The sequence below is a fragment of the Protopterus annectens genome, chromosome 3.part0 (assembly GCF_019279795.1).
Source record: "Protopterus annectens isolate FY-2018-M chromosome 3.part0, PAN1.0, whole genome shotgun sequence".
Taxonomy (NCBI): domain Eukaryota; kingdom Metazoa; phylum Chordata; order Ceratodontiformes; family Protopteridae; genus Protopterus; species Protopterus annectens.
The window spans coordinates 1,001,106,867-1,001,125,779 of record NC_056731.1 but is presented as its reverse complement, the minus strand read 5'-3'; the positions used below and the strand labels follow the sequence as shown (position 1 = coordinate 1,001,125,779).

General features: G+C 37.9%; 1 protein-coding gene across 5 annotated transcripts in view; it reads left to right on the top strand.

The window, feature by feature from the left end:
* Positions 1–18,913, top strand: part of ARHGEF6 (Rac/Cdc42 guanine nucleotide exchange factor 6) — a 1,746,213-nt gene that overhangs the window by 792,767 nt on the left and 934,533 nt on the right. For all 5 annotated transcript variants that reach the window (XM_044065305.1, XM_044065303.1, XM_044065304.1 and 2 more), the window contains one exon: positions 2,649–2,719. In XM_044065305.1, coding sequence (XP_043921240.1) covers positions 2,649–2,719 — 71 coding nt within the window. The remainder of the gene's footprint in view (positions 1–2,648; positions 2,720–18,913) is intronic.

Here is an 18,913-nt window from a genome sequence, read left to right as displayed (position 1 = left end):
TCACACTTTCAGTGTTTAGTGTATTGCCACCTATGTGGTAATTCATGGGTACATGTGTTTTCCCAAAGGGGATAACTATACATTTCTTGGCGTTGAGCTTGAGCCCATGGCTCTGGCATGAAGCATCTATTTCTGTAAGGCCCTTTTGTAGAGTATCGACATAATTTGGGGATTCAATAATGGCCCCCAGTTTGCAGTCATCTGCGAACTTTGTTAGCCAGAGTCCCTTATGTTAGCCTGTACTTCAGAGAAGTAGATGCCAAACAAGCGAGATACCACAGTCAGTCTGGGGATGGTTTCTCCCTCTTTCTCCAGGTCCCCAATCAGACTTTTTTCTACAGAAGACGTCGTACAATCAACTATCATCTAACTCATTATAAACATTTCACCCCTACCACCACACAACAAGTCACTTTATTTGGGGATAAGTTAGTTGGAAGCAATCCTTGTGGCCATCGCAGTGCTTGTGCACATGTTTGTAAAACAAAAGAATATACCAGCAGCAATACCCCACATATTTTTCAAATTAGATACTTCGGCAACCGCAGCAGTGACTGGGTCATCTATTTGGCCACCTGTTTTTGCTCTGCTTTTTATGTAGGGCAAACATCTCGGCCATTAAAACATAGTATCAGTGAACATCTTAGTGACATAAGAAACAAAAGAATTCCAATGTTCTTTGCAAACATACAATGACCCATTGTACTGCTAAATTCCAATTTACAATTATTGAAAAAATCCAAGGGAAAAAATCTAATAAAACAGGATGGCATTCTATATTAAATTACAAGGAATCTAGTTGGATTGTCAGGCTGGGTGCTCTGTTTAAGCCCGGCCTTAATGAATTAAGCTAATTTTGGCATGTACCAATCAGCTTTGACTCTGGTCTAATATTGCACTATTTAAATGTGAAGTTAATTAATGGCAGTTAATGCAGTGAAGAAGGCTATACTTTTTGCCAAAACCGGTTTGCTGTTTGCCACATTAAAAAATTTTGTATTCTACATATCTCCCTGGTGCTGGACTATTTTGTGTGCTTTCTCCTATAAGACTCCCCACTGGCACAGCTACAGAGTTGAGATCTCAGCTGAGTGACCAAGCCAAGACCTACCAACACCCTCTCTGTCCAGCCAGTGCTTTGTGTATCTGCCCAAGTTGCTGACGCACACAGTCTTTGAGGTTTGATTTATACAGACACACACACACAATTAAAGGTTTAAATATATTTAATAATAAATAAAAGAACAAGAAAATGCTCAGTATATATTCACAGAGACATCAGAGTTCAAGACTGCAGGAAATATTAAAACAACATTGCAGGACAGTCTGAAATAAATAAAGAAAAATATCTGAACTAAGATTTGCTATATTCCTGACTATATCTAAGAGACTTACTGTAAACTAGAAACATACTTCATTAGAGCAAGGCAGATGTGTGGTGAATGGTTCCTGTTGTTGCCAGGTCCAAGACAGCATACAGAATGATCTCTCTCTCTCTCTAAGAGATTTCTCAAATTAATATCTCAAATATTACTGCTGGGATAGCTTCAGGATGACTTAATTTATTGTCATCTGACTCTAGTTCCCAGATGAATCCCCTACTGTTGGGAGCTGGCAGTATTTAGCATCTAGCTGTGAAAATACATAGATCTCAGATCTTTCGCAGATGCTGGAAGTCATAAAACAATTAGATTACTCCACATTTCAAGACTAGTAATTATTTCACCCTAAAGACAATACAGAAATCTCCCTAGTGTAGACATTATGTCTCTAGCTACATTGAAAACAGAAAGATACCATATTTTATTGCGTAGCCATAAAGTAATTTAATTTTGGTTGTTTTTCTGAAGTTATCCTCCTGTATTCCAGTTTCCACTGTTAAAATGCATACAGTTAAACAGTTACAGTAGTGCATGTACATTTCTGTTCTTTTCCAGTAGGCACACTGTGGTTACATTTTAAGCACAAGCCTTTTTAACTTGTCTGTAGAGACGAGTTTGATATACACATGACATACAGTTCTATTACAGATGTAACACAAGCATCTTATATAAATTGTGTTGATCTTCACAAATGACATATAATTATTTACAAAGTTCCAGGTAGCTGGGCTGGCAGTATCCCCTGTGGCACAGTGCACATAATATTAATTGTATATTTTGTTATATTGTCAGTTGTATGGTCTTGTTTTAAACCAATACTCACCTTTTTCATCACAGTATTTAGTTTACATCTGTTAAAGTCTAAATTTTGTACTTTGTTACATTACTTTATTGCTATAATCTCGTGTCTTTTTGCTTTATGCTAGGATGTTTGGAAATTAAATAGTATATGTTAGAGTTTTCCTTCCTAACTGACTGACAGTCATAGTGCTTCAATGCATTTTGAAAGCTTATTTCTGAAATTATGTAAAGTAAACAATAATTAGTTTTACATTCTTGTACGTTTTGTACTGAATAGTTGTTTTCATTTGTATAGAAATGCTTTTCTGAGTGTAAAGTCAAAATTCTGTAAACATAACTGCACTGATATATATAAATGTTTTTGTGAGTGCAATTGCTGGACTGAGACTTAATTCCCCAAAATTGTCAGTGTTCTGTCCTAGTAAACAAATTATAAAGAAAATTAATTTGTTTTGCTTTTTTCAGATAAGCCATTGTCACCAAAGATCTTGAAACCATCTGAAGGATCTTCACTAACAAAAAACTACTACAGTGTGGTATGTGTTTTTTATATGTTTAAATATTACAGTAGAGCGCATGTATCCAATTCCTTTTTTCTCATTACACTGAAAAAGTTTTTTTTTTTTTTTTTGCTCCCCCTCTTCTTTCATTCAGACAGTTGTCCCAGTGCCCCAAGCCCTTGTTGGCGGTGCCGGCACCCCACTCTATACCTGGTCCAATACCTGCAGATTTTACCAGGGCCATCAAGGATCCTGAGGACACCCTGAGAATTCACACTGTTGTACAGCCATTGAAGGGTTATCTTTTATGGCCTGCCCCTTGTTACTCCCCATTCTTTCAGACCTTGTGGTGTGAATGCAGTAGAAACATGAGGTGTATCACTCCACCTTTTTGACAGTTCATCTGTGTCTCTGCACTATTCCACTATTACACACATGCTACACATGTTACACACTGGGAGCAGCAAGCCATCTCCAGCCTGCAGCAGAGGTGGATGTAGGAGACACCCTCAGCTCTGCCCACCCACCCTGGGATGGTATGCCCATCCCTTCCTGCCATTCTGTCAGTTGTCCGAGTCGAACCCAGATCCTCTGGACTGTAGTCAGGGCTTTATCCAACTCTGCCACCAGAGCAGCAAAAAAAAAAAAAACTTCTGTGAAAAAAAAATAGTAGTTTTACTTGTTACTTTAATTATGACTCAATAAAAGTTTTATAAAGAACTTTTATTTTGATAGCTTCACTATTGTTGCATTAACTTGTGTCCAGTAGTTTATTTTTTTCCTTTTTTTGTTTTCTCTCTTATTTTATATTTTTTGATTTATTGAATGAATTTATGGGAATGTCTTAGGGCCATTTTCAACTGCGATCCAGGCCAATAAAGTACAAATCTCACATTGTTAGTGTAGCAATACAATAGTCACAGATAAAAAAACAAATGCCTTTGACAAAGGAGACAACTTTTTCTTTATGATATGAAAACTTTCTTTCTACAAAATACCACACCATATCAGAACTGAATGTAGAAGCATAGCTAAGGGAGGCCAAAGGGGCAGCTGCCACATGTGCAAGGTATTAGGGTGTGCAATTGATTGGTAGGGCAGCACCAGCACTTATTTTCTGTACTGCTACTGAAATGTATTCCATGCTGAAGGACATGTTTCAGCACTTTATTTTGGTGTAAGTTGTTTTAATAGGTTTATGGGCATAGATCAAATGGACCAGGCTAGGATGAGCTTTTAGATACAGGAATGGATGAACCTTTGTTTATCTTCTCAGCTTAAGCACAAGATTACTGCTCTGACTTTATAACTGAATGAAAGTTAGATATTTTTAAAACAACATGCGACTTGGGTGATGTCATAAAATCTTAAGTAGAAAAAACTTCTATCTAACTATAAGGTACATAAAAATATCTAATAAACATATAACAAAAACTTGATGGATTAATAAATATGATGAGCTATTTTGTCTGGAAATATTTCAAATAGCATTTTATATTTAAATTTTTAGCTTCATTTATTTTTTTTTTACCTGCTGGTAGCAGAGAGTGCCATCTGAGTTCTTTAACTTACCACTAAAATCTGAACTAACTTGATCAGCAATAAAAATAAGAATGTTTAAAATTGTTGCAGTGTGTTATATGTTTATATTATGCATAGCAGATGCTTTGGGTCTAATAGCATATAAATGCTCAGATATTCTCTGTGACAGCTTCTTGTATGGTTCTGGCACCGGGGTTCTGTGCTGGGACAGCTCCTGTTTGTAGTTTTCTGAAGTAAAATCCAGTAAAAAAGGTCTCTGACTAAGTTTTCAGATCAGTGCAAGCTAGGGTTGCCACCCCTCCTTTTTTTTCCGGACTATCCAGAAATCAAACTGATTCTCCGGTAGTCCGGAAAACACTGTACAAACTCCGGTATTCTGTTTCAAAAAGGAAACAGACTATTGGAGTTTGTAAATTGGCTGATTTACTATGCTTTTTTTTTTGCAGAAAAGCATAGTAAATCCTCCAAAAGCAGGCAGCAAGAACAAAAAAAGGGGGCGTTCCCTGCCAAGTGATGTCATAGTGACATCACAAAATGGGTGGAATGTGGGCGGGAGAGGGGTGGGTGGGCAGGGTTACTAGTGACGTGAGCGGTGTGGCTTTACTCTGGTTTTAGCCATGAAGGAAGGTGGCAGCCCTAGTGCAAGCTAGGAGCAGTCATTGAATCCCCAAATGACTAAGCCTTCCTACAAGAAGGTTTGTCCCATATAAGTAACTGGTGCAAAAATCATGAATTGAAACTAAATGCCAAAAAATGCATTATTGTATCCTTTTGGAAAGTCATTTATCCCAGGGAGCTGTCACATTGACAATACACCACTAACAGTTGACCCAGTTGTTTGAGATTTGGGGACTTATGTGAACAGTGACCTAACTTTCAATCAACATGTGTCAATTGTTGTAGCAAAGACCTTCTATATTGCACAGCTTATAAACAAAGGGATTGTGTCTAGCTCTAGGGATGTCATTGTCCCCCTTTACTCAGCTCTCATTAGGCCAGTCATTGACTATAGTGACCCCTTTGGCATGTATATGTTCAGAGACATGCCACATCTCGAATGTCCACAGAGATACCTTACTTAAATGGATAAAATGTCTAAACAATATGTCCTACGTGAACTGACTCAAAGCCCTGTAACTATACAGGTATCCTACAGACTGCTAAGATATGATCTGTATGTGGCATACAAGGCATCTTCTGACTCATTACTGATGGATTCACTGTACATCAGCAAGTCAAATGGTATCAGAAATACTCGGTCTAGAGATCTAAACTTCTTCTGCAACATCAGCGGAACGGTGTGGAGGGACAGATATCTCTCGCAGAGAATATTGCTGCTCTGGAACAGACTCTCCATCCACCTAACAAAGCTCACTCCTGTCCATAAGTGCAACTTAAAATTTACTCCAGGACTGCCCCCTGTACTACTAATGGACTCAGGCAGCTCCTAAATATTTTATCCCATTCATGGGTCCCCTCAAATTGTCTGTGGTGTGATCCCAGTTATTCATTAGAGGTAATACATAATTATCATCCATGAGATGGGGAAGGACAATCTATAACCAAATGGGATAAGTTATTTTAAGTCAAAAAAGTAAACTGACTAAGCTTAAATGGCCTGCAAGGGCAGCTAGCATTGTACTTACCTATGAGTCTATGGCTTTAGCCATGTAGAGGCTCTCACAGTTCAAGGTGCTTGCTATGTAAACCACATTGTGAGACTCGCACATAAATGATTGTTAATAAGTTAATTATATTAACAGTAGTGCCATAAGAGCTAAGTGGCTCAAGTTAAAAACTGATCGATCGTTAATGTACCTTTAGTTTTTTTTAATAGATCTGTCATATAGATGTAAATTTTTCCTCAAATAAAGTTTTAACAATGTTCTTCTCTTTTGTTACAAACTTGATGATGATATCACCCACATTTACTAAATCTAGAGCACTCATTAAAACGTTCCAGTTTTTTTTAATATATTTCTGATTGCTTTGTCATTTACCAATATTGGTGTCACAGTTCTATGGTGCCACAGAACTAGTGGAAGATATGATAAGTTCTCTGTCTTAACTGGCATGCCTGCCTTAAGAATAGGTGGTAACTTGGTAAATCTTCTGGCTTTAACTTCTTTTAAAGGAGAATCGCACCTACAGACTGGAGAAAAAAAAAACATTGATTTCATCATGTCTTGATGTTTCCTGCACTTCATCACCACTTTTAGACACTATACTTTTTTATATTTTAAAATGTAATTCCAGACCCTGTCTGCTCAAATCAGGTCTAGCATCTTGATTTTGAGTATACCTCTAGGTATCCCATATTGCAGTGTTTGGCTTTAAAATATTACATCATAGCCCCTAACCTCCTGTCATTGCATTGACTTTACATGTGTTTCCACGTATACTTGCTTCCTTTTTGTCAGTCAGGTTTAATGACCATTTTTTGCTTTTCCAGTGACTATTTAAAAGACAAACCGGGATAATCACATAGAACAGTATTCTCAGTGCCTGTTACTTTTTTCTTTCTAAAGTGGCCAATTTTCATTCTTTTGTTATGCCCGAGTTGCAGTCCTTAAACTCATCTCTCCTTCCCTTAAACACCTCCCCTTTGTATCCGTCAAAGTGACAAAGGTAATTTGAGCTGTTTGCTGCTGTGATTGATAGCTCACAGTAGGAGACAAAGTTCATGTACTATCGCCATGTACTATCTCCCTTTTTACAGTGGGACACTTATTTTTGCTGCACCATAGTCTCTTTCTGTCCTCAAATTTTAATCCTTGCTACCTATTAATTGGTAACACATTGTTTAGTAAACTTTCCAACTTAATTTTTCTGTAATTCCTGAAACAGCAAAATTCTTAAACAGCGTCACAAAGGCCATAAAAAATAACTGTGATGTGCTTAAAATAAGACATTTTACATCAATGTTCATTTTCTAAACAATAGTAATGCAATTGTAAATGAATACATTATTGACTTCCACAAAACCAAAGGTGTCCAGGCTGTTAAAATGAAGAAGCACAGCAAAACCAAGAACACCAAAAAGAACAAAGCACTTCTTCACAACGTAAGCAACTTTATTGACGAACAAAGCTTTCAGACTACAAGTCCTTCCTCAGTGTTACAAATCAATTGACAAATAAACTCTATTTAAGTATTAAAGCATATACAAATCACATGACACAGCCAACCTATTAACAAAACAATTTAAACACACCCATTAAGATCATTCAATAAAAACTTCTAAAAAGTATATAAAAGAAATATATGCATAATATGAACGCACATCTTTTAGACATCAAGAAAATAAATTTTCTTTTTATTGAATGATCTTAATGGGTGTGTTTAAATTGTTTTGTTATTTTAATAGGTTGGCTGTGTCATGATTTGTATGTGCTTTAATACTTAGAGTTTGTTTGTCAATTGATTTGTAGCACTGAGGAAGGACTTGTAGTCTGAAAGCTTTGTTCGTCAATAAAGTTGCTTACGTTGTGAAGAAGTGCTTTGTTCTTTTTACATTATTGACTTACAGTAATCACCATTGATTACATGAGAAGTTATGAAGGACAGGTCAAAAGTAAGCTTAAAATCATGATCATTCTGCAGAATCAGAGACATTTGAGATGTATGCTCTTGGGCCATTTACCTCTTGTTGTACTGCTGTCTGTATCTGTTCCCTGTAATTTGTTTCTTGTAACTGGAGGATTTATTCATGTCTGCAGTAATTTTCTTAAACCAGTACATCATTGTTAATGCATCTCCCCCAATTTATTTTTCACACATTGTAACTCAGTATGAAGCCTCCTTTCACTGATTTGTTTCTGATTCCAATCACCTCAGTTTTTCATTCCTCTTTATAAATCCATCCTGCCTATTACTATTTACTACGTTTATGTAAATATGCTTATTCCCTTCCCTTTTTAATTCCAAGATACCACCATTGTTGTTAAAGCTCCCGTGCCACTTATTAGAATGCAAGTAAAGTTGTTTATTATAAAGATACCCAGGTTCATATCCCTGCATCATACAACAGATGAAAGAACATGCACTGACTAGGCGAATACTGCCTTGCTTGGATAGAATGCATTACTTGCCAACCTTGAGTGCTTCTGTATGTCGACAGCCCTACCTGACAATGTTAAATACCGAATTCATAAAAGTCCACTCCTGGAATGGCTGTCTTACCCAAGGTTACTATTATACATTTCTTGGCATTGAATTTTAGACCGTGACTCTGGCACCAGTTATTAGTAGTAAATAACAGCATGCTTAAATTCAGCAGGGAGTGCTCTGCTCTTTAGTTAATACCAAGTTGAATATCTTTTCAAGTAGAGCCTAAGGTAAGGTAAAGGGCAATGGTTTAAGAAGACTAATGATGATCCTTATTTTTGTTCACATCTTTGAGTTGGGGGAATGTTGGTTTCTGGAAATGACAACACAGGGTGCCAGATGACTAGCTACAGATGTCCTTCAATATCACTGTTGCAGTATTCCTAACAGAAGGGATCTCCTGCCAAGGATAGCAGAACTTCCAGCCAGAATACCAAAGCCTTTTAGTACTTGTAGGCGATATATGCACCCCATGCAAGGAGGGCATAAAGATGATGTACAGATGCACAAATTCAGAACTTCTTTACTGAACACCATCACTGAATTTTGGTCGGATTGCATTTTTTTCTGTGCAGGTTACCAAGCTGTGTTTTTTTTCAGGTAAGTGCCCTGTTGAGGTTTCTCCTTATCTTCCTTTTATTTAGTATTTGTTCAAGAAACCTGACAGATTTTAGAAGGTGTCTGATGACTGTACATTTTTGTATAAATGACCTTCTGCTGATCCTGCTGCACTGTCTGTCTCTTTGGACAAGCCCTCCAAGCTGTTGCCCTCTACTGAGTTTACTTCCTTCTGATAAGGATAGTAGGGCCATGGAGAGGCTGTGCAAGGAGGTGTATACTACTGACATCCTGTCTTTTAGGGCTATTAACTACCACACTCATATAATCAGGTATGTTTTGGCTCTCCTTTGTCAGGTTTCTCAGGTTATTTTTGATCTTCCTGATTCTGAAGCTGTCTTTTCTTTGTTGGGTTCCACCTCTCAAGTAACCTACCATTCTTTTAAGTGCAGTTATGATGCAGCTGATGCTTTCTACAGGGCTGCTGCATTTGGATATGTTATAAGGTGTTACTCATGGCTTCTTCTTCAGGCTCTCCCTGATGACATTAAGGCCCAGTTGTTGGATACTGCTTTGGACAATAAAAAAGCTTTTAGGTTTGCAGCTGCTGCTGAATGTTTCAAGTCTCTTCAGGATAAGGGCAAGGCCTTACAGGAGTTGAAACATATTTTTGTTTCTCGTATTCCTAAGTTTCAGAGGAATTATCCTGCTTTGTTTTGTTTGCTGGCAGTCTCACCCTCTGCCTAAATATTAAAAAGGTTCTAGACGTGTGCCACCCTCTATGTCTACTCAAACTTCTACTTCACAGAAGCCTTCCTTTCAGGACAAGCCGAGTTCTATCTGACAATTTGCTTCCTCTTTCCCTGGGCCTGGTTCATTTTTCCCTTCATCTTTTCCTGTCACTTTCAAACTGGTTGAGAATCACAACAGACTCTTGGGTTCTGTCTGCTATACTCCAGGAGTATTTCAACATTTGGAAATCCTTTCCTCCCTTTTTGTTCATTCCTCAGCCTCCTCAGGAACAGCTTCCTTTTGGCCCAGGGCACCATTCAAGTTGTACTTTCAGCCTGGATAGGGAAGGGGGTTTATTCCAGAATATTTCTGTTTCCCAGGAAGTAGGGCATCTGGAGACTAATTCTGGATCTTTCTGAGCTCAATGCCTTTCACAAGATTCCTTCCTTTTGAATGTTTTCTCTTCAAACCTTATTTCCTCTTCTTTCCCATGCCTGGTGCCACATGTCTAGGTCACAATCAGGCAGGACTCTCCCAAAATCTTGCTAATGACTCCTGTTTGGCCCAGACAGCACCAGTTTCCCCTGATTTCTCACTTGGCCTGGAGAAATTATCTCACTGGGTGGATCATTTCACACAAGACAAAGGGTCTGTTTTCCAACCTCATTTGCCCACTCTTCAACTGATGCTGTGGATGACATCGTTTTGATCCCTTTTAGGCATCTCTTTTCTGAGGATGTGCTTAGGGTCCTGCAGGAGACCAGGAAACCCACTACCAAGAGATCATACTTGTCCAAATGTAAAAGAATTTCTGTCTGGTATCTATCTTGAAACTGGGATCTTTTATCTGTGCAGGTTCCTATGGTTCTCTCTCATTTGTGTGATCTGCTCCATGCCAGGTTAGGATATTCTTCAATTAAAGCTCACCTGTCCGTCATTTCTGCATGCTTGCCTTTGGCTTGTTGTCTGGCCTCTAGATTTGAGATCAAGCAATTTCTTGAAAGTTTCCTTCATGCTATGCCTTCCAGGAAGCCTATTGTGCCTTCCTGGGACCTCAGTTTTGTTCTAGAAAAATTGACTCTGGCTCCTTTTGAGCTTGCTACTTCAGCTTCCTTACAGCATTGTACTTGTATGACTGTTCTTCTTTTGGCCCTCACATCAGCTAAGAGAGTGACTGAGCTTCAGGCCCTCTTGGCTATTCCTCCCTGTGTAGTTTTTACAGACACAGTCTCTCTTCGTACTAATCCCTCTTTTATACCCAAGGTGCTAATTAGTTGTCCATTAAACAGTGGGTTCATCTACTCCCTTTTTTCCTTGTCCACAGTCTACCAGTAAGAAGATTCTTCGCACCTTGGATTTGCATAGACAGCTCAGATATTATTTGGATAAAACTAAGGGTATTCAAAAATCTGAGCAGCGTTTTGTTTCCCTTCATCACAGGTCTTTGGAGTTAGCTGTTTATAAACAAATCATCTCATCCTGGATTTCTAAGGCTGTTTCCTTTTGTTATACTTTTCATGTAAAATGTTTTTCCTTATTAGCAAAAACTCATTTTACTAGGGCTGTTGCCTCCTCTGGTGCCTTTTTGAAGGGGCTGGATCCCAGTTCCATCCTTGAGACTGCTGCTTGGTCTTCTGTTCGTACTTTTACTAAGCATTACAGCTAGGTTTCTTCTTGAGCTTTTGTACTGTCCCAGCTGTTAGGAATATTGCAGCAGTGATGTGGAAGGATAAAGTACAGTTGTGTAAAATAATACCGAAACAGTAGATGTCCTTCTCTTCACTGTTGCAGTATTCACTCCCTCCCTCCTACCCCTTCTGCTCTTGACTGTTCTTCTTGCCATCCTGGCTGAGGGGCTGTTCTGTCTTTTCCTCTTCTGGATGCACATGTTCCTGCTTGTCCCCAAGGACAGTCCTGTGGCATTATCAGTTCTGAATGTATGCACCCGTACATCACCTTTTTGCCCTATGCTTTGCAGAAGGAGCATACCAGTGACATACGCTGCCTGTAAGTACTCAAACCTTTGGTGTACTACTTAGACATTGGGGTATTCTTTCAAAAAATCAGCTGCAGGCATTTTAAATTGCAAAGTATCATGTTGCGCTACAAATCATAAGAGTGAAAAAAATGTACTGAAAATAAAACATTGAAGAGGGAGGGAGAGAAGGAGGTTATAAGAAGCTTAGGTGAGTAGGGAGGAAAGAGAAATAGGTGAGGAAAGGCCTGCAGCGATGAAGTGGATAAGGTAAGGTAGTGGGAAAACCAAAAGAAAGGAGTGGACTAGAAGGCTGGAGAGGGTTGTGAAGTGTGATTTAGGTGAGTCAGTTCAGCCAGGATTGGCACAGGAACAGGTCCAAGATTTTGTAAAGTGTTTTTAGGGAGGAATTAAAGGTGGGTAGATTAGAAATAGTTCTGATGGTTAGAGTTAGGGAGTTCCATTTTTTGCTACTGAGTATGGGTATAAGCTTTGTCCAGGGAATTTATTCAGTTTGTTTATGGTGAGAAGTTGTTTGTATTCTGATCTAGGAGTTCGTATAGGGAAGTACATGCTGATTAAAGGGGTAAGAGCTGGGCAGGCTAATGGTTTTGTGTATGACTTTATGTATTGTTATAAGATGAATGCAGAAGAGGCAGGGGGGGTTCCAACCAGCTAAGGGTATGCAGAGCTTTACAGTGATGGGTCAAGGAGGATGACTTAGTAGCAAATTTGGCAGTTTTGTTGTAGCAGCTTTCAAGTTTGTTTTCTATGGAGGATTATAAATTGGTTAGAATTGGTGCTCCATAGAGTAGGGAGGGCAGAAGGTAAGTTTTGTGTACAGTAATTTATGTGGGTGTGCTCAGAAAATGTTTGTTTCTGTAAAGCATACCTATTTTTGATGGGTTTTCTTGATATTGCTTTGGCTGTGGAGGTCAGATTTTAAGTTTATCATCTATTATGACTCCTAGTAGTTTGATATAGTGAACTAAGTCAGTTTCAGTGCCATTTGCTGAGAAGACTTTGAAAGATGCTGTGTTAGGAATGTGAGGTTTTGGGGTAAAGAGGAAGAGTTTCTTTTTTGGGGGGGTTAAATAGGAGTTGTGCTCTTGTAAACCAGGTTTCAATGGAGATGACAGCTTTTTGAGTGATTTCTTGGAGGTGAGTTAGTCTTTGAAGAGCAGATGATGGTATAGTCATCAACATATTTAATCAATATGGCTTCACAGGAAGCTGAATGTAGGTTATCGATAAAATATTGAACAGTAGAGGGTCAAAGATGGATCCTCGTGGGACTCTTGTGGAAGCGAGAAAGTATGCAGTGATGGATCCTTGCCATTTTACAGCTTGTTGCCTGTTGGCAAGGTAGCTAGAGAACCATTGAACAGATGGCAATGATAGACTCAGGGTGGTCAGCTGATTGTGGAGTTTACTGTGAGAGACCATGTCAAAGACTTTTGATAGATCTAGAAATACTGTAGATACAAGTTTGTTACAGTTGAGAACTTTATTGATTGTGTCTGTAAATTATATTAATGCAGTGGAGGTGCTGCAATCTGGCTGAAATCCATGTTGAGTATTGGTGATAGCTTATTTTTGTAAGGGATAGTGGAGAAATTGTTGCTATATACATTTTTCAAGGATTTTAGAAAGTGGAGATAGGATGGCTATGGGACAGAAATGTGTAATGTCAGTGGAATTCCTTCCTTTTCCACAAGTTTAGGGACACAAGATTGTGTTATTGCTCTATTAATACGAATACTGATTGGGTATGCTGCTGCATCTGCAGCTAGATTTAGGTATTCTGGGAGAAGGTTGTCAGCTGAGGAGGAACAAGGTTTTAGTTCATGAAAAGCTTTTTATGAGAGTTATAGAAGCTGGTTGAAATGTAAAGTGGGTGGTGTCTGTATGTGTGTACGACAGGTTACAAATAGGTGAGTTTTGTGAAGGAAATGTGGTAGGGGAAGTAGGCTGTGTGGAAGGGAGTGTGTTAGGTGAGTTTGAGGTTACGCTGGCTATGTGTTCTTTGAAGTATGTAATGAAACAGGTAGCTGTTTGAAGAGGAGGAATATCTGGGTATGGACTGGGATCCTTTTTTGTACCTTGACTGATGAGAGAGGATATGGAGGACCAGATTTTTTTTAGGGTTGTTTTTATGGCTGTCTTATAGCTGAGTATAATACTTTTTATCTCTATTAACTTCTTTCTTGACTTGGCTTCGTAGCTGTCTGAATAGCTGCCAATTTTTATTCTTTTGCCAGTTAATCCACGCTTTGTCTCGGTCTTTCATAAGAAGTTTACATTGGTTGGTAAGGCATGGAGTATAGCTGTTTGTAATTCTTTTTATATGCAGCATTCAGAAATGCAGCAGTGAAGTATTCAACTTCATTATTTAAGGGGAAGTCTTTTTAAGATAGACCAGTTAACAGCTTTCAGAGCTTCAATGAAAGACTCCTTGGACAAAAATGGAGAGATTACGGTAGTTTTGAGCTTATGTTCCTTCATTGGTTGTGTAATACTCCTGTGAGTATAAGCTGGCAGGTGGTCACTTAGTGTATTAGGGAGTGTACCTGCAGAGGTAAGATTAGATGATCCACTCCAGGATAGATTCCTGTTAGGAATACTGCAACAGTGAAGAGGACAGCTACTGTTACGGTAAGATTTTCCACAACTGTACTTTGTGTTACTTTGCTAAAGGCACTATAGTTCTTAACCTGCATGTCTGTAATATGCTATGTTGCACATTTAAAGGGGGTATTTTCCTCCTCCTGTGTTGTCTTTGCTGTATCTGTATTGCAAACCTGGGTGATGTGTGGCATTAAAGCAGCTGAAATGGTACAAATCTATTTGATGCTGTAGGTACTTGTTTTGCAACAAAGATTAACACATAAAAATGTTCTCTTCTTTTCTCTGTGTTTTCCTTCATGTTTCATTTGTTAAAAATAATACCATACAGAGGATTTAGACTGCATTTTGGAATGTCTTTTTTACATACAAGAAAGCACTGAAAAATACTGGTGGGTTAAATGCCTTCATCATTTTAGGCGGGGTGCTGAAAATTGAAAAAATAAAAGCAAAAGTAGAATTCTGACAAAGTAGTTCTTATCACAGCAGGCTGCATGTCATGAGAAGTTTTTGACATTTATGCAGACTGTAATTTTTCCTCCATTAGCAGGGCTTATTGACACTTTCAACTTTTATTATTATATAGACAAAACACACTGGATGTTTATTTAGGAGTATTAAACTTAAAGGAATAAAACTTCTTTGTTAAAATTTTAAAAGTGTGAATAACTGCAGAAAGATTTGGTAATAAGACACACAACTCCAAATAGTGAAGGCAGTAGAAGGTATGCTGCTCACAAATAGAATACATAATGGATTTTAAATAGAAATGTTTTTCAAGATTAGCAACCATGTAGTCCTCCAATTTGGGGAAAAGAAACCCTTTGCTTTCTAACAGTGCCCTTAATATATGTTTGATTGCAGCTAGTTTTAAATGCAGTCATCAAGTTGTGACACAGATTATCATTGTAGGTACAACTGTCACTGACAGTTTTGACGCTGAAATTGCCATGATGGATTTAAGACATGAACAGACAAATGAAAATCTCTTCTGTCCTCTAGTGGCAGCAGTGAATTTTACATTTATAGATTTTTTTCAAATAAATAAATTTATCATGTAGGTCGATACTAGATGATCAGTGTTCATACTGTTAGAAGCATAGTAGTATCCAAATCACATTTAATATTCTGGCTACACATCCAGTTGTTGAGATTTACTTTGAAAGTGGCATGGATACTTTGAGAACATGCAGTGGAAGTTTGTTTGTGAGGCAAGAAATGTCTTGGAATGTGAATCAGTCATCATTACTTGCTAATGTATCCTTTCGAGTCAGGTCTTTTCTGTGTGCATTTGAGGAACTAGCATTAAAGACCTGAATTTTCATCAGAGATTCAGGAAGACATGATGATTTCATAAATTAATTTTCCAGCACATTTTAGCCCCCCTGGAATAAACTTCGATAATTACATTGAAAGTTGTATATTCTAATAAAACAAACCTTATATCATACCACTATATCAACCAAGCAGCAGCATCCTGAAGAACAGCATGAAGAATGTACTAACAGTATTACAAAACTGAAATAAAAAAGGTAGAACCTTTTGGGATGTAATATTTATAGCACCTAACCAAATAGTATGCCAATCACCAAGATGTTTTGTGTATTTGATAAATTTATGGCGGTTGTATATTTTTGCATATTATTAATAAAATGTGGAAGTAATATTTTTTAAAATGTCTAGTCAGTTAGTAGTTGTAGAGTACATGACAAAAGTGAAACTCACACTTTGTTAATTCATGACCATGAACCTTACTGTTACAAATCCCAAGAACTGCATGCTGACAGTTTAAAAAAAGATTAATCTTGCAGTCTTAAATTTATTAAAACAGTTGTCCTCAAAATGTTTACCTTATAGTAATAAAATATCATGTGATTGTATTCAAGATTTTTGTAAACTCCACAAAGACTGCATCAGTTGGGAGGCCCAAATCCCTGACCTTGGAGATGAGGAGGTGACGCTAAACTTGCTTCATTGGTCTGCTTATGCATTTCACACTACAACTGGGCAATAGATATGTCTAGGGCTGATTGCAAGGTTTGATTATGCAAAGATTTGTCTGTTGTTCAGCATTATTTGTTGTTTTTCTTAGATAAAGAAAAAGTATACCTTGTATACACACTCACATATGTACATGAGTAGTATAGTGTGATGGACTTTGCCCTAGGATGTGTCAGAACTAATGCTACATAAACCGAGATGGATCATGGTCAAAATGGGCCCTAGGCAGGGTAATGTCTTGTCCCCACTCAGCCATACCAATATCCTATTACTTCTCGCTCTCTCTCCAGTTATCATAAAAACACTATTTAAACCTCTCAGCACTTATACTATTTATTTTTCTTTACTTTTACAATGATCACAGATATATGAATTTAATTTAAAACTATTATTTCACAATTTGCAGCAAAAACAGACAGCCATTTGATAAATAAAAGTCTCCAACTGTAAGCAGACTTAGCATGAACAACAGTAAACTTCTCTTCCTTTGAAACTTTCATATATTGAAATTGCATCTGGCAACCCATTAAACTATAACAGGCATGCAGGAATTCTCAGTCAAATGGCATATAGTTAAGCACTAATTAGCTTCTATGTAAAAGGTGCAGGAATTAAAAATACAGATGTGCAACACATTTGCTAGCAGCCTAGTGAAGTTCATTTGATGTAAGTGGCCCTTTTCAGGGGCAGCCCAGGAGTTCTGTTTGCAGAAGTGACTCAGAGTCGCATAGCAGACTAATGAAGGTCTATGGAATCAAATCACGGACTGCAGAAGCAATTCAATGCCTTAATTATCTGTTCTAAGCATCAGACAGACTGCTGCAGCCCAACACAATGCATTCCACATCCGTGTGCCTGCAAAGAAAAAAGAATAAAACAAGGTTAATTAAAAATGTATTCACAGTTAAGATGTTAAAATTAGACTCGTAGACTTCATGCTGTTAAACCTATTCACGGCTAAATAAAAAATGCATTGTCCACAGTCAACAAAACAAGGTGACCAAAGATCAACCCCAAAGAACATTGTTTGTGTGATGATGATCTCATTTACTACAATGAGTTCATTCCTTTACACCATAACTACCGAGAGTTACAGGAACAAAGTAATTATATAAACACACAAGACTGTCAGTTGTAGCCACTTGCATGACCGTACACCTATGAAATCTGCTTGAGAACAAGTGAAAGAACACATTCATAACTAATGGACAAGAAATGTTTTTTTAGCTTGCTGCTTTCCAAAAACCATAAAGGAGAACCCATTGTAACCCCTGTCTAAACTTTTAGCTCAAGAATCAGAGACAAAGATACAAAGTTGGGAACAGGTGTTAAATGTTTTGCTTATATATTTAGTGATTTATTAGAATGAAAAGCTTTGAATTAGCAAACATTTTTTGAAGGATACAAAGTCTTAAAAATCACAGGAATGTCATTATTTAATGACTGCAGTCCACAACAGTTTGCCAGAAGGCAATAAATTTGACAAAGAATGAGAAAAAATATCTCTCAATATCTTTGGTCTGGAATTCCGGACAAAAATAATGAGGGGATACAGGCCCAAATTTTAAATACAGTTTTCCTCTCAGAATAACTATTAATGGGCATGACTGACTGACAGTAGTGTGTAGTTATTTACCTGAAAAGGTTGTTTTTTTCCTGGAAGTTCATTTAAGAAATGTCATGCATGCAGACACACACACACACACACACACACACACACACACACACACACACACACACACACACACACACACACACACACACATATACCTCTTCACCCTAGCATATGGAAGACCTACCTTGGTGTGTGATTTCCCTTCTCTGCTTTGTGTTCAAGGAATTCTATGCAATTTGCCAAAAAAGGTTCAGAGAAGCATGGTCACCCATGCTGAAAGTTTCTGAATGGTCACAGGTCATACACAGAGTAACTGAATGGAGTGGGTAGTTGATGTTTCTTCTTTTTATGGCCAGGCCAGACCCCTTAGCTGCCTACATCACCTTGTGCTGAATCAGGCCCTGTGCATAAATAATCTGGTACGTAATTTTGTGATACACTGTGTTGTAATTATATCTTTTATAAGTATTGCTGTATGTAGAATGATGTGTTGTTTAAATAAGAGACAGACATGTCTTGTATTAATTGGAAAGGTTCCTTTAAGCAATGCTGGGAAATTAATTGGGTATTTGGTTTAACGTACAGGAAAGAAAGCTGTGGGATTCAGAGATGTTGGCCTCTCACTGCAGGGGGAGTATAGCACATAAAACAGTGGTTCTGGAAGGTTGCTTTAAAAGAGGAGAGGAAGAGGTTTTGTGTTAATTGTTTTTTTTTTTTTTTGTTCAAGTTCTGAAGAACAGTTTGCAGTTGTGAACTTATTTTACTGTCTGTTTTACTAAAAACCTGTTATGGACAAAGTGCTTATTACCATGTATTATAGATGTGCATATGTATGTGACTACTTGCCTTTATGTGTTTCTAATAGTTCTATGAAACTGAAGGGGTCTGCTTCATGGTGAAGAGGGATAAAGTCCCAACTACAGAGCTTGAGACTCGAGTTTGACCGGTCTTGGGCCCCTCTTTAGGAGGTGGCAATGGAGGATTGGAGTGACTAGCTCTTGTCTTGCTTATCCTGAAAGGATGGAGGTGGTTGTATCTTGTCATAAGAGTGTCACCTCCTGGGAAAACTGGGTAC